The following is a 26,758-nucleotide window of genomic DNA, read 5'->3' on the forward strand; positions in this document are numbered from 1 at the left end:
CGCGCGGCTTCACCGCGTGCTCCGCGCAGGCGCCTCGCCGCTGGCGGGGGCGGGCGGGCGCGCGGCGCGCTCACCGCGCAGGCTCGGCGGGGCCGGGACGCGCGCTGCGCGTGCGCGGCGGGCGCGGGCGGGGCGGGGGCGCAGGCGCGCTGCGGCCGCGCAGCCGGTGATGGCGGCCGCGGCGGCGCTGCGGGGCGCGGGCCCATGAGGCGGCGCAGGCCCCGGGCACCCGGCGGAGCCAGCGAGGGGCGGCGGCGCCATGGCGGGAGTGTTCGACATCGACCTGGACCAGCCCGAGGAGGCGGGCTCGGACGAGGAGCTGGAGGAGGGGGTGAGAGCGGCAGGCGGGCCGGGGAGGGAGCGGGGGAGGCCGCGGGGCCTGAGGGAGGGAAGGAGGGCGCGGGAGGCGCCGCGGGGCCGGGCGGGGGCCGCGCTGGGGCGGCGGCGGGAGCGCGGCGAGGCCGCGGCTGGGGCCGGGCAGAGCCCGAAGCGCCCCGGGACAGGCGCGGCCGGGGCCGCGGGCAGTGGCGGAGCTCTCCCCGCCCGAAGTTCGGCGTCGGGAGCGCGGCACAAGCGCCGCTGCGGGGTTTCTTTAATTATTTCTGTACTGTCACATGTCCGAACGTCAGTGCGGGAATGCCGATCTTTCTGGAGCCGGGGAAAGTCGCTGCTCTCGCGCCAAAATTAAAAGGCGAGGTTTGAAAGGCTGCGCTAGGCGGGTCAGCGCTGCGCGCATCCCGTGCTCTGAGCAGCGCACCTGACAGAAATTGCACTTTGCGGCTTGTGATGCTCATCTGGGCCCTGTCAAAGCCTCAGGGAATTCTATTGCATCATCTCTGTTTATGTTTCTCTAGGTCTTGTGTGGTTTTTTAATGTTGTTTTGTATATTAACCCTTTGCTGTTGCTCAAACTGCCAGTGCGGTTTTTTTCTGCTCTTTAAGTACTAATGACAGTCTCGGAGTCCTTGAGATCATGGAATTATTTGGGTTGGGATGGACTTTAAAATCATTTGAGGCCATGGCAGGGACACCTTCCCCTCTCCCAGGTGGCTCCAAGCTCTGTCCTTGGACACTTCCAGGGATGAAGCAGCCACAGCTCCTCTGGGCACCCTGTGCCAGGGTCTCCCCACCCTCCCAGGGCAGAATTTCCCCCAATATTTAATCTAAACCTCCCTGCTCTTGTGAAAAGTCCCTTCCATGTTTGCTGTAGATTCCCTCCAGGTGCTTCCCTTGGGGAGATAAGCAGATATTCTGTTACCCTCACTCCATGGAACCTGCAGGGATTTTGTTTTGACAGCTGAAGGCTTGAAAGCTGCTCAGCCTGCCGGAGGAGAAGCTCTGTCTGTCACCTCAATAATCAATAAAACACTTGGCTTTGGAAAACGTTTCTTGCATCACCCTGTTAGTGCTGCCAAGAACAGGTTCTGATCGAGGTGCCCAGAAAGTTGAGTTTGTTCTCCCGTGTGTTCCTGTAATTCAGTCTGGGGGAACAATGGAACCATTGTGGATTTCAGAACCTTGCCATGACCGACATCTCTATGGACTTTGGCAGCCCTGATTGGTCTCAGGTGCCTTTTGGCAAACAGATAACGAGGGTGAGAATGGGCTTGGGATGAAAACAAGGGACAGGAATGTGTGAGGGGACAGCATTGCAGTGCGTTACCTGCACGGGGTGTGTGTCCTGTGGGAGCAGAGAGGATGCAGCCAGAGCAGGGCACGTCAAGGGGCACACTCAGGACTGTGCTGTCAAATTTCTGCTGTTTCCCAAAACCTCTGGGTCCAGGAGGAGCCCAGGGAGCTCAGCTGTGGGTTTGAGTAGGCACAGCCCTCCTGGAAAATCTAAAGTGTTGTTTAAAAGGAGTTTCCTCAAAAGCCATGTGGTTGTTTGCACTAATTATTATGGTGAAAAAAGCCTCAGCCTTAATTTGTTTGTAATAAATGAAACAATGTATGGAGTGAAGGGCTGGTGGCTTCCCAGAGCCTGTCTTGGTGTTGTGAAGTGAGAAGGAGCCCTGAAAAAATACCAGCATGGTGTCTGAAGTGACTTTTGGTTAAATTAATACTGAGAATGGAACCCAAAGTTCACAGAGCAAGAGCAGCACAGCAAACTCTGCCAGAGGCATTGGGTAACAGGAGGAGTTGCTCTGGGAACTGAGGGGTGTTTATTCTCTGGGTTGAATTTTTAAAAATTCATTTGTTGGCATCTAAGAGTGGGGTCAAGGGCAGCTCTAGTGGCTTTTGTTGTGAAACATGTCAATAAGCTGGATTTCTCTAATAAATGTCAACAGGAGGACATGAGCTGGAAACAAACCTGATCTTTTGGACTCCTTAATTGCCTGTGGTGTTCATAGGTGGATCCAAGAGTTAAATTCCCCTTTAGATCACCCAAAATAAACCAGCCTCTGTAAACTTTAACGTTGAAATGGTCTGGAAGCTGTTGAAAGTTTTGAGTTTTCTTTGGTTAGTGTTTTCACTTGGATAATATTTTAAAATGCACTCCTTGGCTTGGGCTGAGTTTTGCAGATCTCAGTGGTTTTTCTTTTTCTCCTCCTCTGAATTTCACAAGTCACTCAGTATATTTCTGTTCAGTCTGTAGGTCCCAGGCTGTTCCCCACCAACTCACAGTTGTTATTTTGTGTCCATACTTGTAGAAATCAGAATGTGACAGTGCAGTCTGCAGCTCACCAGAAGCTGCCCCTGACATTCTATTTGCATTCATTCCAGCTGTCTGCTGCCTTTGCACTTTTGCCATGCAGAGCCACAGTCAGAGGGAAGGGATCAGGTTCAGAATTCTTTGAGGGAAATATCTCTGTAGAATTCAACCCCATTCCTTAATGGTGGCTGGTTCTGGTGCTGGAGTGCTGAAACTTCTTCAGTATTGATTATTGGTCAGAAAATGTGTTTCACATCAGAGTAAAGCTGAATTCTTTCATCACCATTGGGATTTCACTTACCAATGTAAAATAATAAAACTTTCTCAGTAGATTTTTAGTGCAGAGGAGTCCCAGTTCATCTCTTCACAAAATCTTTATTATCGATCTGATTTGCATAGTGCTGCAACAGGACTCAAAAATTTCTGTGTAAGAGGAATTTTAAAGAAAATTGCAGTACCTTAAGGTTTTTCAAGTTCACTTGGGGCTGTGAAATTGTGCCTCTGATATTTGGGTGATGGAGTAACAATGCAGCCAGGTAAGGCAGGGGTTCCCTGTGTCACTGTTTGTACTGCAAATCTGGCACAGAATTTAGTACATTTTTTATCTTCTGCTGATAACTTTTTATTCCTGACCTATTTAATTATATAGAGATTTTGTCTTTTCATACTTAAAAAGTTGTAAACCACACTAGTGCATTTATTTTTAATGCTTTCCTTTTTCTTATTCATCTTTTTTCTACCCTTCTCATCCCCAGGGTCAATTAAGTGAGAGCATGGACCATGGAGGAGTTGGCCAATATGACCTGTAAGTTGCTGCTAGAAAATATTCTGTACCATTCATACCCACCACAAATAACTTCTCATTTTGTTACATCCTTAAGCTAAATAGAAAATTTTATCATTCTGGTTCCATTTTGAGTCGTTTTTAGATGTTTCGCTATTTCCTCAGGTTAAAATTTGTCAATTGTATCTTGAAATAAAACAATAATAATAAAAAGAATTCTGGTGAAAGCTGCTGTTTGTCTTTTAATCCTTGTTTTTCCTAACAAATGTCTTGCCTTTGAATAATATTTGGATATAACGATATAATAGGGATATAATGATATAATAGGGATATAACGATATAATAGGGATATAATGATATAATATGGATATAACGATAAAAAGAAATATCTGAGTTTTTCATCCTTTACACTTAATTCTGGTGTAATGCAGATGTATTGTGGATTAAATTGAAGGGGTCTGAAGGAAATCTTGCTCTGTAAATGCCCAAAATCTGCAGGCAGCCCTCTCAGTGCAGGGTGCACTTTGCACACAATAAACAATAATTGCTGCAGATCTCTGTCACTGTTACTCAGACTCTTCCAGGGAGTCAGTGCTTTCATTTGCTCACTCCTCAGTCCCAGACAGGCTCACAGCCTCTTTCTGCTTTTCTGCAGAGGGATGGAGCATTGTGAGAAGTTTGAGATTTCAGAGACCAGCGTGAACAGAGGCCCTGAGAAGATCCGGCCCGAGTGCTTCGAGCTGCTGCGCGTGCTGGGCAAGGGCGGCTACGGCAAGGTCAGAGCTCTGCCCCCTCAGTGCCCCCTGGCTTTGCTCTCCTTCCCCCCTCTCTGAAAACTCCATTCTGCCACAGGTGGGCTGGGGCAGAACCACCCCAGCTGCCAAGGTGGGCACTGAGGTCCCTGGCAGGGCTGGAGCAGCAGGGAATGTCCCAGAGTCTTCTGCATCCAGCCTCTGCCCCTTGCCTTGTAGTTTGGGGGTGCTCTCCTCTCTCTTTTTCTCTTGTCTCATTATTTGGGGGTGATCTCCTCTCTCTCTGCCCCTTGCCTCATTGTTTGGGGATGATCTCCTCTCCCTCTTGCCTTGTAGTTTGGGGGTGCTCTCCTCTCTCTCTGCCCCTTGACTCATTATTTGGGGGGGCTCTCCTCTCTCTCTGCCTCTTGACTCATTATTTGGGGGTGATCTCCTCTCTCTCTGCCCCTTGACTCATATTTTATGGGTAATCTCTCTCTCTGCCCCTTGCCTTGTAGTTTGGGGGTGCTCTCCTCTCTCTTTTTCTCTTGTCTCATTATTTGGGGGTGATCTCCTCTCTCTCTGCCCCTTGACTCATTGTTTGGGGATGATCTCCTCTCCCTCTTGCCTTGTAGCTTGTGGGTGATCTCCTTTCTCTCTGCCTTTTGCCTCGTTGTTGTGGGTGATCTCCTCTCTCTTTTTCTCTTGTCTAAATGTTTGTGGGTGATCTCTCTCTCTTCCTCTTGCCTTGTAGTTTTGGCTGATCTCCTCTCTCTTTTTCTCTTGTCTCATTGTTTTGGGTGATGATCTCTCTCTTTTTCTCTTGTCTCATTGTTTTGGGTGATGATCTCTCTCTTTTTCTCTTGTCTCATTGTTTTGGGTGATCTCCTCTCTCTCTGTCTCTTGCCTCATATTTTGTGGGTAATCTCTCTCTCTGCCTCTTGCCTCATTGTTTGGGGATGATCTCTCTCTCTTCCTCTTGCCTTGTAGTTTGTGGGTGATCTCCTTTCTCTCTGCCTTTTGCCTCGTTGTTTTGGGTGATCTCTCTCTTTTTCTCTTGTCTAAATGTTTGTGGCTGATCTCCCCTCTCTCTTCCCTTGTAGTTTTGGCTGATCTCCTCTCTCTTTTTCTCTTGTCTCATTGTTTTGGGTGATGATCTCTCTCTTTTTCTCTTGTCTCATTGTTTTGGGTGATCTCCTCTCTCTCTGTCTCTTGCCTCATATTTTGTGGGTAATCTCTCTCTCTCTGCCTCTTGCCTCATTGTTTTGGGTGATCTCCTCTCTTCTTTTCTCTTGTCTCATTATTTGGGAGTGATCTCCTCTCTCTCTGCCCCTTGCCTCATTGTTTGGGGATGATCTCCTCTCTCTCTTGCCTTGTAGTTTGTGGGTGATCTCCTTTCTCTCTGCCTCTTGCCTTGTAGTTTTGGCTGATCTCCTCTCTCTTTTTCTCTTGTCTCATTGTTTTGGGTGATGATCTCTCTCTTTTTCTCTTGTCTCATTGTTTTGGGTGATCTCCTCTCTCTTTTTCTCTTGTCTCATTGTTTTGGGTGATCTCCTCTCTCTCTGCCTCTTGCCTCATATTTTGTGGGTACTCTCTCTCTCTGCCTCTTGACTCATTGTTTGGGGTGATCTCCCCTCTCTCTCGCCTTGTAGTTTGTGGGTGATCTCCTCTCTCATTTTCTCTTGTCTCATTGTTTTGGGTGATCTCTCTCTTTTTCTCTTGTCTCATTGTTTGTGGGTAATCTCTCTCTCTGCCTCTTGCCTCGTTGTTTGGGGATGATCTCCTCTCTCTCTTCCTCTTGCCTTGTAGTTTTGGCTGATCTCCTCTCTCTTTTTCTCTTGTCTCATTGTTTTGGGTGATCTCCTCTCTCTTTTTCTCTTGCCTCCTGGTTTGTGGCTGATCTCCCCTCTCTTTTTCTCTTGTCTCATTGTTGTGGGTGATCTCCTCTCTCTTTTTCTCTTGTCTCATTGTTTTGGGTGATCTCCTCTCTCTTTTTCTCTTGTCTCATTGTTTTGGGTGATCTCTCTCTTTTTCTCTTGCCTCCTGGTTTGTGGCTGATCTCCCTCTCTTCCCTTGTAGTTTGTGGGTGATCTCCTCTCTCTGTCTTGCACAACTTTGCTCTTTAGCTTGTGGCAGTTCATGCAGCTGAAATAAGTGATTGATTGCCATTGTGTTGCTGTTGTTTAGGTGTTTCAAGTACGAAAAGTAACCGGAGCAAACACCGGGAAAATATTTGCCATGAAAGTTCTTAAAAAGGTAACCTGAATTTCACTACTTTTTAAATCTAAAAAAACAAAAATCTATCCCTCCATTTTAGGATTATCTAATGATTTAATATACCTAAAAATGATTCTAGGATATGTACAGTTTTTACTCAGATACAGTTGGAATTAAAATTAACTTCAGATTTTTCTGTCTGGGTACTTCTCAGCAGCTCATTTAAACAGGTCAGGAGGTCCTTTCCAAGCTGAATTATTGTGTGATTCTATGAAATAAAGACTTAAACTTCTGTAAGAAACCTCTTTTGTAGATACTGTGGTGAAATGTAAATTTTTAGTGCTGTTCCTAACTCCTGTGTAGTGTTGTAATTTAATAAAGTCAGAACTGAACTCAGTATAAAAGTCTGCCTCATTTAGCATGTTCTGTGCTCACCTATCCCTGCTTTTACAGGCAATGATTGTAAGGAATGCCAAGGATACAGCTCACACAAAAGCAGAGAGGAATATACTGGAGGAAGTGAAACATCCCTTCATTGTAGATTTAATTTATGCCTTTCAGACTGGTGGAAAACTCTACCTCATCCTTGAGTATCTCAGTGGTCAGTATATGACATTCTTTTTTCTCTTTCTTGGGGTCTTGCACAATCAAAAATTTGGGGTTCTTGCCCAAATTATTGATGGCTTGGTGTCTTAAACTGAAACAGGCTGGTATTAAAAATACATACAGGAACATGAATAAACTTTTAGATTAATATAATAAAGAGGAATGAAACATAAAACAATTGTTTTTCATGACAGTACAGGAGAGAAGGGGTTTAAAGACTTTTCCTTCCACTAGATTTGTCATTTTTGTGTGTTCTGTGCAGTCCTACAGAGTTACCTGAGGGTTTAATCCAGGTTCTTTGTGACAAAAGAAAGTTTACATTTATTTCATGGTTAGGGAAACAGACACAGATTCAAAGCAGTTTTTCAAGCTGTAACTACAAAAAACAGGGACAGAAATGCTCTTGGTTTTAAATGCTGATTTCTTCAGGTTGCTGGAATCCTGAGGGTGACAGAACAGTGGCTCAGTTGTTTTTTTGTGAAACAGCCTGTGGTACAGCAGGCAAAAATACCTGTTGCTGATAGTTTTCCTAGAAAATAGACTTTGGACTGACTTAAAATGATACTTTTAATTGAGTACAATCTATTTTTTCTCATGACAGGAGGAGAACTATTTATGCAGTTAGAGAGAGAAGGGATATTTATGGAAGACACAGCCTGGTAAGTGAAGCTATTTTTGTAAATTAATAGTTTGGGTTTTTTTCCAAGTGCTTAAACTATATTTAACTACTCATTCATTTTAGAGGGTAGTGAAAGAGCAGCTCAGAGGGTTTGGGGAGGGTGTGCTGCCCTCACCAGTTTGTGCTGGTGGAACTCCAGTCCTACAACAGAGGAGATTCCAGTGCCTCAGTGAGGCTCTGTCCATAGGGCAATGATCAAGGTTTGGGGGTTAAAAACTGTGAAAGATTGGCTTAAGATGCTCTGCATGATTGAATCTGTGTGATTTTTGTTCCCTTTCAGCTTTTACTTGGCAGAAATCTCCATGGCTCTGGGGCACTTGCATCAGAAAGGAATCATCTACCGGGACCTGAAGCCAGAGAATATCATGCTCAACCACCAAGGTAGAGCTCTGGGCACGAGTCAGGCTGAAAACAATTCTGCCAAAGGTCACACACCTCAGTTTGAGGTGAATCTCCTTAGAACAGAGGCAGGGTTGTAGCACTCCTGGGATAAGTGAAGAGCTGCCAGAGCTGACTGCCCTCAAACACAAATCCTTGTTTTACTGGGCCACAGCAAGCCCAAGTTCATGTTTTGAGTGCTTGATTTGCCATTTCTGCACCTCTGGATTTTTTTCTTCTGCTGGATCGCTGTGAAGTAGAAGCTGTGATGGTAGGAAAGGCACTGTGGGCAGGATGGCAGCTCATCAGTGGCTGAAGGGACTGAGGAGCAGCTGGCACTTCACTGGCAGCAGCTTCAGTTCCTGGGTGCCCCAGTGACTGTGCCACTGATCAGTCTGGCACTCTGTACCACCCAGAATTCTCATGTTTTCCTAAACAACATATTTACTTAGTCTGAGTCTTTGTACTGAATTATTCAGGGCACTTTGCAGTTTGTTGAAGATGGTTCTGTGAATTTTGAAGCAGGCAGTAAAATTCAGTAACCTACTTTTTTAGCTAAATGATGCTTTACAGTCTTTATGTTTAAATACATTTGTCTGTATTTGAATAAGTTCTGGTAGTTTGTCAAGTGGCAGCACTTGATTTTCTCTGGAAGTGTGATTACCTTGTTCTATTTTATAGCTGCATTGCTTTGTCAGCCCATATGTGGAAGTAATTCAAAGTAATTACATATCCATGTTAAAAATTCCTAATTTTTCTCAATGTTACTTCTACAACTGGCAGAATTCTGACAAGTCTGAAATCTGATTTATTTAATTTCAGGTCATGTAAAACTGACTGACTTCGGGTTATGTAAAGAATCCATTCACGATGGAACAGTCACACACACATTCTGTGGAACAATTGAATACATGTGAGCTGCACCATGAAATACAAAATATTGCTCTGCTCTGGGGGTAATGCCTGTGGTTTGCCTTTTTTTAACTGGTGGTTCATATATTCAGTCACTTAGGACAACTTGACTTGATAAATGGGGTTTTGTTTGAAAACTAGCAGTCACAATTAGTATTAATCTCATTAAAACACTTTCATATTTTTGATTTTTCTGCTTATAGGGCCCCTGAAATCTTGATGAGGAGTGGGCATAACCGTGCTGTGGACTGGTGGAGTTTGGGGGCATTAATGTATGACATGCTGACTGGAGCAGTAGGTGCACAGTTATAATTGCATGGTTTTCCCTTTGTAGCTTTTCTGCTTCCCTGTACCTAACTCAGCTGCATGTATTATATCTATTATATATATTCCATATATTATATATATACACACTGCAAGTAAGATAGAACCAAAATCCAGCTCTCAAGTTTGACCATAGACATGAGCTGCTTTTATCCAGCCTATTTGCAGTAATTTTACCTGCTTTATAAATGACTGAAGTGAGTTCTGTGTACACAAATTAAAGATCTGAACAAGTCCTCTGTTTTTCCTCCTTTTTCAATGGTGCTTTCCAGCCTCCTTTCACTGGGGAGAACAGAAAGAAAACAATTGACAAGATTCTCAAGTGTAAACTCAACTTGCCTCCCTACCTCACACAAGAAGCCAGAGATCTGCTTAAAAAGGTAAAATTTTAATGATTGTTACTACTCCACATGTATGTAGAAAATAGAAATATAATGATACCACTGTGGCTGTTCAGTTCAAGCTTGATTTGTTACTGATTAAATCACTTTTTTGCTGAGTGGTACAGAAAGTGATTTCCCTTGAAAATAGAACTGTTTTCAAGTGAATGCAGATTTTCCTGATCGTTCTGTATTCATTCTGCACAGTACTCACTGAAGTGATGATTCATGGCAGAACTAGTCTGGTTATAATAACATAACTAATTCTGCTTTTTTGGCTGTTATTTCTCATCAAGCTGCTAAAAAGAAATGCTGCCTCACGTCTAGGAGCTGGTCCTGGAGATGCTGGAGAAGTTCAGGTAACTGGAACTTGAGACTTCTTAAATAACCTCACTGAAAATAAAACAGCTTTGAAGGCACCTCAGGGAAGGAGAGTGTCAGCCTTGAAGGGTAATGAGCAGAAAGGCAGCCACATGTGACAGACAACTCAGCAAAACCTGAACTCTTTAAAGCTTAACAAAAGCAGCTGCCTGGCTATTTGATGATTTGAGATTTGGAAAATAACTTCTATTCTTTAGCTGTGTCTTGCAGTAGATCTTTTCTAGCAGTTGCACAATGCTGATTGTGCAGCCTGGAAGGGTGAGGATGCTCAGCAGTCACATGAGAACCTTGCCAGCCCTGTATCAGTGCAGCTCCCTGAAGGGAAAAGTGACTTTGTTTTTGTGGTGGTATTGAAAAGTGTTAGAGAGTCCTCCATATTTCAGAGCTCTGCTCATTTGTCATTAATGCAGTGTTTGTCATGGTTTAACTCTGAAGCTGGAAAATGCAGAGGTATTTTCCATGTACACTGCCTTTTTCTGGCACTTCCAAGGAGATGGGGACGTGTGTCTGACTTGGAGGTGTGATCTCAGCTCTCAGCTCTTGCAGCTTCTCCGGGGTAGCGCTGCAGATATTCCACACCAGACCAAATGTGATTTTGGGAGGAGCAGCCCAGAGCAGGGTGTGGCTGGGTGTCCTGGTGAGCTGTGGGCGCTGGGGCAGTGCTGACTGTGCTCTGTCCCCTGCAGGCTCACGCCTTCTTCAGACACATCAACTGGGACGAGCTGCTGGCACGCAAGGTGGAGCCTCCTTTTAAACCCTTATTGGTAGGTACTGGGAATACTGGGAGAGAGATGTGCCCTGGGTGCCTGTAGCAAAGCTCTTGATCAAACTGAGAAAGGTTCACTTCACCAGCTGGAGTGCCCTGATCCCTGGTACTGCAGTTCTGTCACTCAGGGCACAGATCCTCCCTCAGTTAAAGCTGGCAGATCTGATCTGGCCCCTGATCTGCTGCAGTCTGAATTCCTCCTGCTTCTGACCCATGGTTAAACAGACCTGCAGGTGCAGTTCACTCTGAGAGCAGCTTCTAAACCCTCTACAGTAAGTCAGCACTTAGTTTCAGCTAGATAGAGTTGCTAAGCAAAAGTAAATGAAATCACCTAATTAAGCATTTTCTGTGTTTGCTTATTAATCTTTACAATGCATCTTGTGCACTATGAGCAGTTGTTAGGGTTTACCTCAAACCAGTGATGTGATGAAGAAGTTTTTATTATCCCATCCTATATTGGGATGGTTTTTCCCTCTGGGTACAATCAGCCCCAGCAGCTGTGGGTGTTGCCACCTCTGTAATTCCCAGCTGCTAAAATTCTCACCTAAAACTGGCTTAAGCATCACTAATGTCAAGCATTCTACAGCATGGAGACTTCAGACCTTTTTCCCCTCAGAAAGACTCAAGACTGATATTTCCAAATACTTATCTGAAGGTGGTTTTGGGTTTTTCTGTTAGTAGCAGTTTTATGGAAGTTTCTTGTACAAACCAGATGGTTTTTCAGTTTGTGCTTCCATGGTTGCATGAAGGCCTGCACAAATAAATACCTGCTGCCTTTCCAGTGACACATGGGAATAAAGAAGGGATTTTGGAATTACTGCTGTTCTTTGAGCAAATAAAATAATATTCCTCACAATCACTTATTACAGTCCTCTATCCCTCAGACTATAAACACTTCTGTATCTGCAAAAATGGGACAAAACTGTCTGGAGAGGCCTCCAAAAACAAAATAGTTGCAACTGTTCTATACTGGTTGTGACAAGGGCTAAACTTGCAAGAAACTGGCATTGTATTTCTAAAAGTTTTTGTTTGTAATTTTAGATTTTTTTTTAAGGCATCTTTTTAATTCGTGTTCCTTTTTGATCCATAATTTTTGCCCCTCCCCCTTGCCTTTATTTCTCAGTGTCAGTGCCCATAGTGACCTCCCATGGCAGCGCCAGGATTCCGACACCACTCCAGGGTTTTCCTCCAGCAGAGCTCTGCCAAACCCCATGGAATGAACTCCATCCAGAGGCTGCACTGCTCACCGCTGAGCCATTTGGTTGATATCTGTAATATAAACCCTTAATCATTTTGTTTTTGCAAAGCAATCTGAAGAGGATGTGAGCCAGTTTGATTCAAAGTTTACACGTCAGACACCTGTTGATAGCCCAGATGACTCAACTCTCAGTGAAAGTGCCAACCAGGTCTTTCTGGTGAGTGAGCAGGGACTGGAGAGGGGTTTGCTGCTGGGAATGGGGGCATTTCACCTAAATCCATCCTACTGACTCCTAACACCTTGAAGCAAACTCTCATAACTGAACCCAAATCCTGTAACAGGTTCGAAATGTTTGAAGGCTTTGAAAATACTTTGGTTATTGCTGACCTTGTCTTTATCCAGCAGCCAGCAAACAGTGCTGCCCTTGTGGGGTGTCAGCATTCTGATTCAGGGCTGCACTGTGAACCCTGCCCATGCAGAGACAACAATGGCCAGTGCAGAGAGCAAAGTTCATTAAATTGAGTGTGCAAAATTCATTAAATTGAATCTGTGATCTGAGGAGAAACAGCTGGGGTGTAGCAACTCCCTGAAGTGCCAGAGTTTGCTTCAAGGAGTGAGTAAGGGTTCATCTGTCTACACTGACTCTTCATTTTATAATTTTCCTGTAATAACCAGATTTCTCTAAGTGCTCCTGAATGCCTCCTTGCCTGTGAGCTGCAGTGCCTTTTTCCTGTTTTGCAGGGTTTCACGTACGTGGCTCCATCTGTACTTGAAAGCGTAAAAGAGAAATTTTCTTTTGAACCAAAAATTCGATCACCTCGCAGATTCATAGGTAGCCCTAGGACACCTGTCAGGTACTTTCTCTTCTCTTCTTGTAATAAACTTTTTGATAAGTAGTTGAAGCAGAAATTTTGTAGAAATACAAAATACTGCCTTGCTTCTGAGTAAGCCCAGCACTTCCATTAGACATGATTCTGTTTTATAAACCACAGTATTAAAGACAAGTCTGGGGTGTTGGGCAGCACATGAAGTTCTAATTTGTTGCTTTTCAGTGGTGACTTTGATACAGCTAAAACTGTTCCAGAACATCCTAAGCACTAAAGAACTGTGTTAGTACAGAAAAACCCTTCTGCTGTCACATCAAAATGAGAGAATTTTACAGGAGGCTGTGATAGAAGCCAGACATGGGAATTTCTCAAGCTCCTGGAATTGAAAGGAAGAATTAGAATTGCTTCTCCATAGGAATTTGAGTGGTTTCCTGCAGAGTAGGGGAACCCCTTGGTGCTGTGTGTGTGTCTCTGACTTTGTGTATTTGCTGTTTTAAAGCCCTGTCAAGTTCTCCCCTGGGGAGTTCTGGGGAAGAGGTGCTTCAGCCGGCGCATCCACCACGCAGGCACCTGTGGAATACCCCATGGAGAGCAGTGGGATCGAACAGATGGACGTGACAGTCTGTGGAGAGGCTTCAGCACCACTTCCAATCCGCCAGCCAAACTCTGGGCCCTACAAAAAACAGGCTTTTCCCATGATCTCCAAGCGGCCGGAGCACCTGCGCATGAACCTATGACAGCAGCGCCCTGGCAGCCTCCAGGTGCACACCAGAACGGACAGGAGCCCCCTGGAGCTGAAATCTGAGGGCTTGTTTGGTTTACTTTTAACAAGTGACAGTATCAAAGAATCGGTCATTGCACAGAGAGACTTGGAAAGCAAAGAAAAACGGATTTTTTTTTTTTTCCTGTCAATCAATGGTGCATAAAACAAAAAAAAAACAAACTTTAGCAAATGGTATTGCAGAACTCTAGGCACATCATCTTACTGATTCCAGTGACATCTTCTCACCTTATCAAGGATCTTTCAGCTTGAGAGCTCGAAACTGACAGTATTAAGGGGCAGGATGTTGCTTCAGAATCACTGGTGTAGTCTGAATGTGTCAGGAGGGTTGGCCCTTTCACTAGGCAGGGTTTGGAATGCCTGCAGGCCTGCAGCTGAGGGCTAATTAGCATGCAAGCCTCGTTAAGCGGTTTCCTACAATGGGGTGGAATCAAAGAGGAAAGCTAAACTTAATTGGTGTTTCACATTCAAAACATAATGAGTTTTTTTTATATATATATATATTAAAAAAAAAAATATATATTTTTCAAATAGATTTTTTGATTCAGCTCATTATGGAAAGTATCCCAAAATGAAAAAGGCAAACTTAATTGGTTGCTGTGAAGAAAAGTTCAAGGCTCTAGTTCTGATTCTCCTCCTCATGAACCAACCAATCAATAAATGAATCACTCACTGACCAGCCTGGCAGTGTGGGGTGGGAGAGAAACTGTTTCCCTGCTTCCCCCGCTGAAACCCCGGTTTGTTCCTGCACAGACAAATGGATTGAATCCAACAGCAGTGCTGCTATGTTCTAGGCTTAACTGGAAGCCATGGGCTCACCCACGTCCTGCTTATTTCATGCCTGTCCTCAGCAGACATTTCACTGGGAAACATCACTCTGGCACAGCTGGGCACAGCTTGGCAGCTCACATTCTTACCCACAGAGACCAACAGGGAGCAGAACACAAGGTCAGCAGAAACCTCTAGAAGTACCACAGGAAACACTGACAAATCCTCCAGAGAATAAGGAAATCAAATATTTTTGTAACCAGTGGGTAAGAATTTGAGGATTTTTTAAAATTATTATTATTATTATTATTATTAATGAAATTTTGCTTATGGTAGTTTGCTGCCATTCTACATTTCTAAATTTATCAACATTTTTTTTCTATGCTGGGGCAATAAATTTGCTGATTGTATGAGAAAAGTGTTCAATGGCCTTTCAGTGAATGTCTTCCACAGTGGGTCAGAACTTTAGCAAAAACTTTAATTTAGCAAACATGTTCTTAAGGACACTATTTATGTTTTTAAAATTGTCACGATCTGTACAACTGACTTACAGGTACAAAGAATAAAATAAAGGTAAAACTTTACCTTACTTTAAATACTTCCTGCCTTAAAGAGAAAGCATTTCCATGAACATAGCTGGTGAAAGGGTTAATATCTGCAGAGCTTTACCCTAGGTTAGAGTGTGGATGGTGTGTGTGTGTGTGGAGATGATCATGCAGCTGCATACAAGTCCTGTCACTTTTTGCCTGCCACACGTTGCATTATCTTTTAGTCAAACTGTGCAAAGTCTACTTCTGGTGTTTCACAACTGTAGGGATTTTTTTATTCTAGATTCTGCTTACTCTGTGGATACTGAATCTTTTTGAGCCATAGGATCCAAGCCATAAAACTCTGTAAGCATTGAATCCAAGCCCAGTGCTCTTTGCTGAAATTGGCAGAAGGATTCAGAGATACCTTGATGCTATCAAAGAACCAACACATAAAAATGGTTATGATTGAGAAAAAATTAGGTTTTTTTTTTGTTTTTACTTCCTGATAAGCCTTTTGTTGAAAAATAGAAATTTTTTTTTATATAGTTTTAGCAGGAAAATCAAGTTACCTTACAGTGACATCCTGGAGGATTGCCATTGTTCATTGGTGACGTGGCCACGGGTGATTTGGTGGAACCAAAATCCAGGAGTGTTTGCACTGGGCCTGTGTGCAAACACAGCACCTGGACTTTGCTGACATTCACTGAGCATAAAGGAACTTGGTTTAAAAATAATAAAAAAATAGAACTTTTTAGAGGCAGATCTCTCTTGGTCCTAGTTACAGCTAACAGTTGCTTTTTGCTTCTGGACTGAAGTGTCCAGTGGAATTGGTTTAATGGCTGGCAAGAATGGCAAGAGTTGTTTGTCTGAGTTCACTGATCAGTCACAAACCCAACCCATTGGTTCTCCAAGGAAATTAATTCCATGTACTGGCAATGTTTCAGCCCCTGGATTGTAAAATGAATTCCCTACCATGACTGTGAAACTTTGGGAGTGTGACTCAGACAGCAAGCACACACTATGCAATATGGTTTATCCTGTATTTATTTGTAAAAATATCAGACATAGATCCTCTATATATATATATAATAGTGTCAAAATTACTAGTTGTGAACTGAGGGGAGTGGAGTTCTAGCTCCTGTCTGGCTATTTCAGATAAGTGCAGAATGCATTGAATATTGGAGAGCTTAACAAGTGCTTTCTTTTGTTCATTTAAAAATGTCTTAAATTTTTCATTAGAGTATAGAATCTTATTTTTTTTATTTTGTACAAGCTGCGCTTTTTTAATTATAATCACTGAAAAATTCACTATAATTTGATTTTATAGGATTTTTGTAGCATTACAAAAATATAGTAAAACTGAGGTTAATACCTGTTGTGGCTAACCATATAAAAGTATTAAATCTTAAACTTGAACAAAAGTCATATTTTTTTTTACTAGATGTTAAATAGGGAAATATTTTGTTCTGCAGGTCATTACCAGAAAAGGTTTCTAGGTCAGCTGTGTTACCAGCAGTTTTTCTTTTTCCCATTTGATGCAGAAACTCTTCTGGTAGAAGATATTCAGAATTCCATCATTTTTCTCTGTGGGAGTGATGCCATTCGTGTACTAAATTGTAATTTTGGGAATGCTGGAATAATTCCTACCAAGACTGTCTTAATTGTGCCATCTGACATTTGAATGTCATCCTGGTATTAGCTCATAATAAAAGATAAAAATCAACGAGTCAATTGTTCTTTTGAATATCCCTTTTTTTCTTGCTGTGCTGTTTAAAGGCCGAACTGCTGGAGAACATTTCAGATTTGAGTCCACTCTGAGTGGACAGCTGAAGTTGATTTTGGGTCTGTTCTCTTTTCAGTATTAAGTCCCAATCTGTGTTAATCAAAAAGTGCATCAAACTTTGAGGCTGTTGTGGTTTTAGGGCAGATGTTTGGGGTTTGGTTGGTTTATTTAAATTCTCTCTCTACAGCAGGCTTGTTGCTGTTTCATTTTCCCAATTCACTTTATCCAAAGGAGAAATCCTTAAGAAGAACAAAGCAAATTGAATATTTTTCCTGCAAATCCTTGTGTGCAGATCCCATTTATGAACTTCTCCAGTTGCTCTTTTCTAGGCTAAGTCCATCTGGAGCTGTCTGCAGGAACACCTTGAGCTGCCTTAGCACAAACAAAGGTAATCCCTGTCCTGGTTTCCATCTCTCACACTTCACTGCAGCTCAATATCCTCAAGAGCTAAAGCAGGTGGATGTGAATAGCAACTAAATGCAAATTTAAACATATGTTAATCCAAGTGACCCATTTGTTTTTATTTTAGGAAGTAGGGAGGCCCTGAGTGGAACAGGAAATGTGAATCATTGTCTTTGCTGAGAGCTCTGATGGGAAATGCAGCAGGAATTCCCTCAGAAATAAAGACCCAAGAGAGAGAGATCCCTTCTGCTGCTTTCCCCTGGGTTCTTGGGCTCTCACAAAGTGGCTGCTGGTTGTCATTTGTCACCTTGTGTGTCCCTGCAGAGCCAGAGCTGCTGGCCTGGATCAGGAGGAGCTCCTGGATCACACAGGACGCCATTCCTTCAGTTCAGGTACTCACTTTATTCCTGTCTCCAACTAAGGTGAGAATGATTTGTTTGATTGATGAACTGTACATCTAAACCAGCTGACCAACATCTCTTTAATTCTTGGTTTTTTAATAAACCATGTGTGTTAGTATCACTGGGTTTGGATAGAAAAATCAACAGGAAGAGAGAAAGAAGAGAAATTGTTCCCTGTTTTTGACCCACTTTGCTCCAGTTGTTCCTACAATGCTGCAGACAAAGACAAAGGGTCAGGGTTGATTTAAAGCACCAACACTTTGCTGTGCTCCATAAAATAAAATAATCCTGGTGAGCTTTACAGGCCAGATGTAATGATATTTCTTAGTTTGAATGTTCCATCTCATTAGATTTTTATTCTGAATTCTGGATTCTGCCCTTGTAGCTGTTCCTTTAGGGTATTAAGTGAGTGTTTCACTTTCTAATTGTTTTCCCTGAATTTACAAGTTTCCTAAATGTCTTCAGGCAAGAAAAGCTGGAGTTAATGGTAACTAAATGTAACTTTCCTGTGACAATCATTTGAGTTATGTTTTCAGTCTGATCTGAATAGCAAAGTGAAAAAAGCAAATCAGGGAAGAAAGTGAGGTTACACAGAAGTTAGTGCTAGAAATAACATAAAAAATCATGAATGAATTGTAACATTTAAAGGGGTTTTGTTTTCTTCAACCAGAAAAATACACCTGGCAGTGAGCAGCTGTGCTTACATGAGTTAATACCAAAACAATAAGGAATCTCCTTCCTTTATTCGACATGCACCAAACAAATAGATTCAAATGCATTTATTCTCTCTGATTTTTATGCAAACTACAAATTGCAAATAGAGTATAAAATAGATTCTCCCCTGTAAGAAAATCTGGCTCCTATAATGACAAAAATATAGTATTAAAGATTTCTTTTAAAAATACCAGCTTTATAAAATGCTAAGTAAAAAAACTAACATCAGTGGTTGCTTTAAAGCCAAAAGATGAAGCCAAGGATCCATTAGAAGCCTACAAGAACCTAAAGGGGAATTAAAGGGAAATATCTTATTCTTGTGCTTATCTACAGGTGCAGTGAGAAACAGTTGCTGTTCCAGGTGCATTAAAAATCTCATTTCTCTCATTTACTGGGCAGCATGAAAGATCTTTAATGCCAGGAGTGACAAGCAGCTCTAATTCTCACTGCAGTCCAGAGGATAAAATTTCCTCATAATCTTAATAAAATCAGCAGGTTGACCTTTTGGCTTGAGTTGTGTTAGAAGGACAAATGCAGTTCAGTAGAGTCTGGAACCCTACTGAAGCTCTAAAAGAAAATGTTGAATTAAGAAATGCAATTCAAGGATTTGTCTGTTTCCTATGAGAATCACAAGAGAAGCAATGCTGGCTTTTGCTGCATTCATTCTGAAAAGTTTTCTCTACTTAGAAAAGGTCAAGTTGCCATTTTCTGCAGGGTTTTAAATACATGGTATGTGGAATTTGGAAACTTTCCTTGTGCCACCTACAGTTTAATGTGCAGTAAACTGAAAAACCTTAGTGTGAACAAACAAACTGGAACCCAAGTTGTTTGACAAGCTTTAGAAAATCTGGAGATGCATAGATGTGGCTCCATCCTTCCACTTGTTAACATGGTCAGAAATAACAGTTCTGCAGAGTGGACAGGTTTTTTCTCTATTAAACCATAAAGAGATGCATTCTTCACAAAATATATGCTGGAATGAAAAGAATGACAACTTAGAGCTTCTAAGCTCTTCCATTTGTATTATTTGTACAGTCTGATTTTTAAAAATAATCATCAAACACACACTCATCTAATTTCATGTTGTCTTGTGTAACAGTAATTTAAAATATTCTTTAATTTAAAAAAAAATAATTGGAATTATGTGTATTACCTGACAGATCAGCAGAATGGGCTTCTGAAATTCAGCTTGGCAAATGGAACAAATATCATCAGATTCAGAGCACTGTCTCTTGCTGGCTGGCACCCCATAGTGCTGCAAAACAAAGGATTTGCAGCAAATATTAATTTTGAGGGGGATGAAAAAGCCACACCCAAATACCAGGACAGAAAGGAATTTGGAATTGCTATAGGGAAACTTAAAATCCCTAATCTAAAGGAACACAGCTAATTTTTAAAGTAGAAGCAGGACAAAAAGGATTATTTCACATCCTTTCTTCTGAAGGGATGTGCAGATTTTTAAATTTTTTTTGTGGGTGATTTTGTTGTTCAGGTGACACCACTGCCATTCAGTCAAGGAACTCAGACTGTGAAATGGGAGAATGAATATACAGGGGTTCATTTAAAAATGCATTTGTTCATTGCTAAAACAATACAAAGGAATGGGAATGAGGAATTTCCAGAAGGATTTTCATGTGAATTGGGGTCATGGTTTTGTCATAAGAGAACTCAGTACTCACTGGGCGTGTAAAAAATATCCGTAACACCTGCCTGAAGTTCTTCCATTGTCCAAAAAAGCTCAAAAGCTGAAATGGGAAAGAAAACTTGAGTTATGCTAAGTATTTTTTCACTGTGAACCAAAAAGCTCCCAAGCTTTTGATTCCAGCCCTGGAAGTCTGACTGCTGGTTGGGTGCAGGAATCACATAAGCACAGCAATAGTTCAGCCTGAGCCTGTTTTAAAGGTTTGAAATGCAACCAAATGAAGAATTTAGGCTGAAGTTTTTCCTAATAGGGGTCTGGTTTTTAAGAGTGTTGAGGTTCTGAAATGAATTATTATCATAATGGTATCACAATGGTCCTCAGTCCTGGAATTCAGGTACCAGAGCACGAGGAAGTGTTGGTCATTCCTAAAGCCAAACTGGTGACATTTGGGACACACATTTGAGCTCTTGGAGAAGCAGAGAGGCAGCAGGAAGATGTTAACTTGTGTAGCATCACACAGGATGCTCCAGCAGAGAAAATTTAGTTTCCTGGGAAATGGTGACTCTTTTAGCTGTAATTTTATCTTTATTTTTGCAAGTTGTGTGTGTGATGTGAGCACACCCATGGTAGCTGTGTCCTTTGCTTTGCAACCCCAACCCACTGCTAGATAAAGATGATTTTCAGTCCTGAGCCAGCTGTGGAAAGCTGCAGCAAACTGAAGAGATCTCAGAGGGGAACATTCAGAAACGTGCTGTGTCTGTAACCCTGCACTGATTATTCCTGCAGAATTCCATGGAGAATTCCATGTAAACCCTGAGAAGAGCACAGAGCTTTGCATACCTTGAGGATGAGGTAGAGGAGGCCCAGCAGGATGCCAAGGCTCCATCCCAGGGCAGTGTCCAGCCCCCCATGGGCCATCAGGTAACGGCACCACACTGGGATGGGGACAAACATACGGTAATACTGGCAGAGCTCTTCTAACAGCATGTACCAGTAGCCCTGAGCAAGACATGCAAAGGAACAGCTCAAGATTTACAACTCCAAAATGTGCAAAATACACAGAAAAGATGCATTGTTATTCTTTGGAGGAGCTTAATGAAACAAATGTGAAGCATGGAAAAAAAAAGATCAGAGGATGAGTCTCTCAACTGTCCATGGAACAGTGGTGGAATTGATTGCTGGACTGCAGAAAATCAAATTTTAGGCTGAATTGGGATGGCTTGGTAGATGCCTACCTACTTAACAAGGCTGTCAGGCTTAATTTCATAAGCATTAAAAAAAGTAAAGTTACATGAAGAAGGAGAATAACACCAAGGATCAGCTTGTCACAAGCCAGAGTTGTGTCCTGCACTCAGGGTTTCAGTGACAATAAAGCTCATTACAGGTACACTGTGTGTGCACATGTATAATAAATATTTGGCTTAAATTTAAAGGGAATAAACTAAGTTTTTCTCAAAATTATATTTGTAACTCTTTCTATAATGTAAACTGGATAATGCCACAATTTCCCACTATTAACCAGATTCTTTCTCTAGTTCAACCATTTTTGTTGTAATGGAATTTTCAGTAAATTTTTTTCATGTTACATCACTGTAGGAAAAAAATTAGAGATCTTGATTATAAATCAGTATTTAGAGAAGGCAGTTGTACCTCAGAAGGACTTGTTCTGGTACATTATAAGAGATAGAAACGTCCCAAAACACCCTGTTCAAATGCTACCACATCACACTGTACTTGCTAATTTATTTTTTCTGAACCAGCACTAGTAATTGCAATTTTAAGATAAAATGTAATTGGTTTTGCCTGCCTCACCTCGGGAAGCAGATAAAAATAAATACACCACCAGTGAGTGTAAGCTTCTGAGAAAATTATTAAACCTCACTGATTTGAGAAATTAAGCTATGCATCAAATTCCTTGATCTGACAAATATTCTTTAAGTTTATTAACAACAAAGAAAATTCAGGATTATTTTTGAAGAGCCAGAAAAAAACCAGCTGTATGCATGTGCAGATCCTAAAATCTTGACAGTTCTTGTTGAGCATGTGCAAAATTTGCTGTGCTCCAGCTGCTCCAGGCCAACTGCCTGTGTACACATTCCTCCAGAGCAGAAAATAAAAGGTTTGCTTCAACCCCCAACTTGGAGACAGAAATAAACCCATTTATCCCATGATATAATACAAGCAATTGTTTCTGATCTGACTGAAAACCTTTTTTAGCACCAAGCAGAGAAGAACATGAAATCCACAGGGTTTTCTTGGCCACGGTGTAGTGGTGGATTATATACAGACATTTAATTAAAGGTTTTTCTCTAGGTAGAATTTAATAATTAGTTACTTTTACCATAAGAGAATCTTCACAAGGAATCAAAACTGCAGCTTGTTTCCTTACCTTGGATTTAAAGGACATGATAAAAGAAGGCACCAGGAGAATAAAGCACTTCAAGCCCATGAAGAGGAATTTCAGAATAAAGTCGGTGACTCCCACAATCCAAAGCACCTCCCAAAAGTTCATAAAATCCACAGTGGGGCTTAAGAAGATTAAGCTACAAAAAGAAGTATCAGAAGTTACTGGAGCACCCTATTTAGAGGAAACTGTAACCTGAGATTATCACAGCGGGTTTAATTAAAAAAGGAAACCTGGTTTACACCAAGGGGGAACATTGGCTAAGAAAATGAACTGCTGGTTGTAAATGGATCACTGAGGATCTCTGACAAGTTTTCCATGCTGGAACCTTCTTTGCTGGATCTTCATCACAGCCCCATCCTCCAGAGCTCAGTTGGCTGTCTCAGGTTGGCATTTAGCCCTTGGTTTCCAGCCAAGGCTGCAGCTACAGAATGGTCAAGGGGGAAAAATCAATTGGAGTCATGAACTGCCCAGGATGCCACATTTGGTATTCCCAAGGGTCAGAGCTGGCAGTCAGAGCCAGGAATGTTCTCTGTGCCATTAAATCAAGCATGGAGCCTAGGAAATTCCAGCATACTGTTTTTAAGGACAGCACCTGTTCAATTTGGCAGAAGGGGAGGAATGGAGATTAAAGTGAAAGACAAACCAATGGCACAATTAAAGCAAACCAGCAGATGAAGTGTCCCCAGTTCATTGATGGTGGGGTGGAGGTGTTTCACACTTACCTGTGGTACAGGGCCTGGGAGTGGAAGGTGTAATACAAGAGCAGAGAAGATCCACTCAGGTAGAGCAGCAGCCACGTGCACTGCAGCCTGGAGCACCGTTCCTGCAGGGGTTGTACACACACACTGCAGCCCTTGCCTCAGAGCAGGGCTGCAATCCATCCCTAGCACCAGAGGACTTTATCCTGGATAAATATCCTAGATAAATCCTAGATATTTATCCTAGATAAAATAAATAGATAGATTGAGACCCCAATGGAAAGGTAAAGCAGTAATTTTAGTATTTTCAACCTACCAATTTCTAGGTGTACCAAGGATTTTTCTAAAGACAACCAGAACCCACCCCACTCTGAAGAAACAGCAGCTTTCCCTTTGGGAGTGAACACAGAGCTGAAGATTTAAACTGACAACTGTTATTTCATCCCACAAATAGAGTTAAGAAGGTAATCCATAACTTACAAAAAAGTGATTTCAATAGTCAAGTCAGAGGGGAAAAAAACACCCCCTAGAATTTTGCAAACTTTGTTATTTGAGAAGTTCCCCTGTACAGAAGCATTAAGACTTTACTTCTATCTTGATAGCTAACATTATTAAGTAAATAAAACAACATGTCTGTTCACATTTCTTTCAAAAATGGATTAACTTGTTAAAGTCTTGCTTAACTTAAAGAATTTTGTTGCATAGGGTGATACTTACTCTGAGAAAAACCTGATTTACTATGCTTTTGTTTGCATATGCATAAGTTGTTAGCAGCCCAATTCCAAGAGAAATGCCTATTAGGAAAATAGGATCAGTTATAAACATGAAAAGGAAAAAAAAAATCACTGAACTGGGTTAAAAAGCAGCCACTTCTAATATGTCTTTGTAATTAGAATTAATAGCTCAGACTCTCAAGCCAGGATAATTAAGCACATTGTACATATGCCAGCAAAGGAAACAGAAGCCACTGAAATGCAGTTTAGTAAATCTCTCTTTCTGATGAATAAAGCAAATAAAAATAAAGCTAAAAATAAATCGAATTACATTTCAGGCAGGGTTATTAGTGCACGGAGGGGGGGGGAAGGGGAGGAGGGTCTGCTCCCTCCGAGCCGCTTCGGTTCTACTCTACCCGTGCTGTGCTGCAGGAGCAGTTTGACGCTGAGGATGAGGAGGTAGGGCAGGCTCCTGTGCAGCCACTGCAGGAGGCAGCGCAGCTCGGCCAGGGAGCTCCCGCCCTGCTCCTCGGGCTCCGCATCCTCGGGCCCCGCTGCCTCCCCGTGGCCGCGGCTCTGCGAGCCCGCCCGGGAGCCCCGGGAGCTCGGCGTGTCCCGGGGTTCCGCCGTGCCGGAGCCCAGCTGGATGCGCACATCCCCGGGGCAGGAGGAGCCCAGCTGGGTGCGCACATCCCCGGGGCAGGAGGAGCCCAGCTGGGTGCGCACATCCCCGGGGCAGGAGGAGCCCAGCTGGATGCGCACATCCCCGGGGCAGGAGGAGCCCAGCTGGGTGCGCACATCCCCGGGGCAGGAGGAGCCCAGCTGGGTGCGCACATCCCCGGGGCAGGAGGAGCCCAGCTGGGTGCGCACACCCCCGGGGCAGGAGGAGCCCAGCTGGGTGCGCACATCCCCGGGGCAGGAGGAGCCCAGCTGGGTGCGCACATCCCCGGGGCAGGAGGAGCCCTCCGCAGCCGGCCTGGAGGAGGAGAAGCAGGAGCAGGAGGAATCATCACTGCCGCCCTGGATGCTGTGGAGATGGGCACAGTCAGGGTGCATGGCTGCTCCTGGGCTTCTTTCTGATTTGTGTCTCCTAGAGCGGGAGATAAAAAGTTTAAAGAAAGAGAGAAATCATTCAGGAAAATAAAAATCCAATCCCGGTGCAGACATCTCTGTACCCACGGAATAAACATCTGGCAACCTTCTAGCAGAATCCGCTCCCTTTCTCTCCACCATCGCCAGAAGCTCTCTCTCCTGAGGAAACGGAGTCCTGACAGCCTGGAAGTGCCCCGCTACACTCTCAGCCAAGGTATCTCTGGGGTAAAGCACCACAGTGCTGCCTTTGGCCCAGCAGCGAGGGTCAGAACTGGCCCAGGCACCATCTAACTGGTTATATTGGGATTCTTATTCCAATACAATAGGTTGTGCTGAGATCTGCCCGAGTTTGTAGTGTGGGTCACACCCCCTCTCCTGTGTTATCCCAAATTAAAAGGATTTCCTTCCCTCCCTGTGCAGATCTTCCCGGCTGCCTCAGGAACAGCCAAAAGCGCAAATCAGAACCGGACAGGAGACCAGCACTGGCTTGTACGGGAGAGATCTTGGAAGTGCTGCATAATTTCACAAAAATAGCAGCAGCAGTGGGCCAGAAAAGGAGCAAACACTGATGGGAAGGAAGCAGGGAGGGCATTTCCATGCATCCATTAATTGGTGAGCACTGTACAGACAAGTCCAGTCAAAAGCCAGTGCATGCTCAAAACTGAGGGCCATTATGAGATTAATGAGATTATCCTGTCTGGAGAAGGGAGCAGAACCAGGTTAGGCCATTTTCTAAAGCATTTAAAAGAGTGAAAAATGAAATGCAGCCAAATGAGGGCTGATTTGTCTTTCCTTTGGCATTTTTTGGTTGTCTTTTGGGCACTTTTTCACTTCTCTGTGAGTCTTTACTCGGCTCAAATAGGGTTAAATCAACTTCTCTGGACTGGTGTGACATCAGAGTAATGATTTTGGAGAATGCCTGGAAGCTGAATTTGACACAATACTTGTCACTATGGAGTAATATTGAAACACTGAGAATTTTGATATAATCCATTTCCTACTGTTCAAACTCTTACGGATTCCTCTTTGAAAATATTTATTTCACAGCTAGGTTCACTGGGAATACAGAAACAAAGTTCTGGATGCATTTGCACAAACCTCAAATTCTTTAGCCTTTAAAAAGAAGGTAATATTAAAGAGTAGAACCACTTTAACACATGAATATGAGAACTTACTAATATTTACAAGTGCTGCTCCTCCTACTACTATTTTTGTTTTGTTGGCCAAAGATGACATCATACCTCAAAACAACCTAAATTCTCGTTCTGTATTTTTTTGCACACGAATAAAACCGATGAAGTGGAGATGGTAATGACTAATGAACAGTGTTGCAGTGTTACTGAGATGTTTTTACAGGAAGGAATAAAAAAGATTAATTCATTTGCCCTGTTGGTGTTTTGGGTCCGGGTTCTGCAAGAACTGACAGCTCGGTGCTCAAAAAGCCGGAGCTGGAGGATCGCACCGCCCCTGGCACAAACTTTCAAATCACCGAGTTATTAAATGGGATTTCAGAGAAGACTCCCGCACGCACCCAGATTTTGTTCTCCGTCCCAAATATTAACTAAAATAAGGCTCTTGAGAAAGGCCCCTTGGCGCATTCCCCGTCTCCCGGGGCCGCCGCTCCCCCCACGCTCCGGGATCTGCCCCGCTCCTCGCCGGGACCCCCGGGAGGGTTCGAACCGCCCGGAGCTCCTCAGGACGGCCCATCCCGGGCACCCTCGGTGGGTTTGAACAGCCGGGACCCCCGCACAGAGAAGGGAAGGAAAGGGTGACCCCGGAGCCGCGTCCCCGTGTCCCCCTCCCTGCCCCGCGCCGTGAGGGGACGCGGCGGGCGCCCCTTCCCGCCCTTCCCCTCATGGTACCTCATGGGGCGCCCGGCGCCTCCCGCCCGCCGCCCGCCGCCATCGCCGGGGCCGAGGGGGTGGGAGAGGGCGCGGCGGGGGGAGGAAGAGGAGGAGCCGTGAGGGGAGGAGAAGGAGGAAGGAGAGCGGT

At 43.4% G+C, this 26,758-nt stretch overlaps 2 protein-coding genes across 2 annotated transcripts; one reads left to right on the plus strand and one right to left on the minus strand.

Moving 5' to 3' along the window:
* The first annotated feature begins 181 nt into the window (after window positions 1-181).
* Window positions 182-16,637, plus strand: RPS6KB1 (ribosomal protein S6 kinase B1). Its single transcript, XM_064728956.1, has 15 exons — window positions 182-331; window positions 3,408-3,457; window positions 4,092-4,212; window positions 6,355-6,423; window positions 6,838-6,985; window positions 7,592-7,649; window positions 7,950-8,050; window positions 8,870-8,960; window positions 9,163-9,253; window positions 9,556-9,663; window positions 9,960-10,022; window positions 10,731-10,808; window positions 12,118-12,225; window positions 12,750-12,862; window positions 13,335-16,637. The coding sequence occupies exons 1-15, from the start codon at window positions 260-262 to the stop codon at window positions 13,570-13,572; spliced, it is 1,509 nt and encodes a 502-aa protein (XP_064585026.1). The 5' UTR covers window positions 182-259; the 3' UTR covers window positions 13,573-16,637.
* RNFT1 (ring finger protein, transmembrane 1) lies at window positions 15,245-26,691 on the minus strand. Its single transcript, XM_064728957.1, has 9 exons — window positions 26,629-26,691; window positions 24,091-24,764; window positions 23,679-23,755; window positions 22,986-23,086; window positions 22,246-22,399; window positions 20,697-20,855; window positions 19,894-19,959; window positions 19,368-19,469; window positions 15,245-19,187 (listed from the first exon to the last, which is right to left on the minus strand). Exons 1-9 carry the CDS (start codon window positions 26,631-26,633, stop codon window positions 19,053-19,055), a joined length of 1,473 nt encoding a protein of 490 aa, XP_064585027.1. The 5' UTR covers window positions 26,634-26,691; the 3' UTR covers window positions 15,245-19,052.
* Between the last annotated feature and the right edge of the window lie 67 nt (window positions 26,692-26,758).

Source organism: Zonotrichia leucophrys, chromosome 19 (assembly GCF_028769735.1).
Source record: "Zonotrichia leucophrys gambelii isolate GWCS_2022_RI chromosome 19, RI_Zleu_2.0, whole genome shotgun sequence".
In the NCBI taxonomy this organism is placed as follows: Eukaryota; Metazoa; Chordata; class Aves; order Passeriformes; family Passerellidae; genus Zonotrichia; species Zonotrichia leucophrys.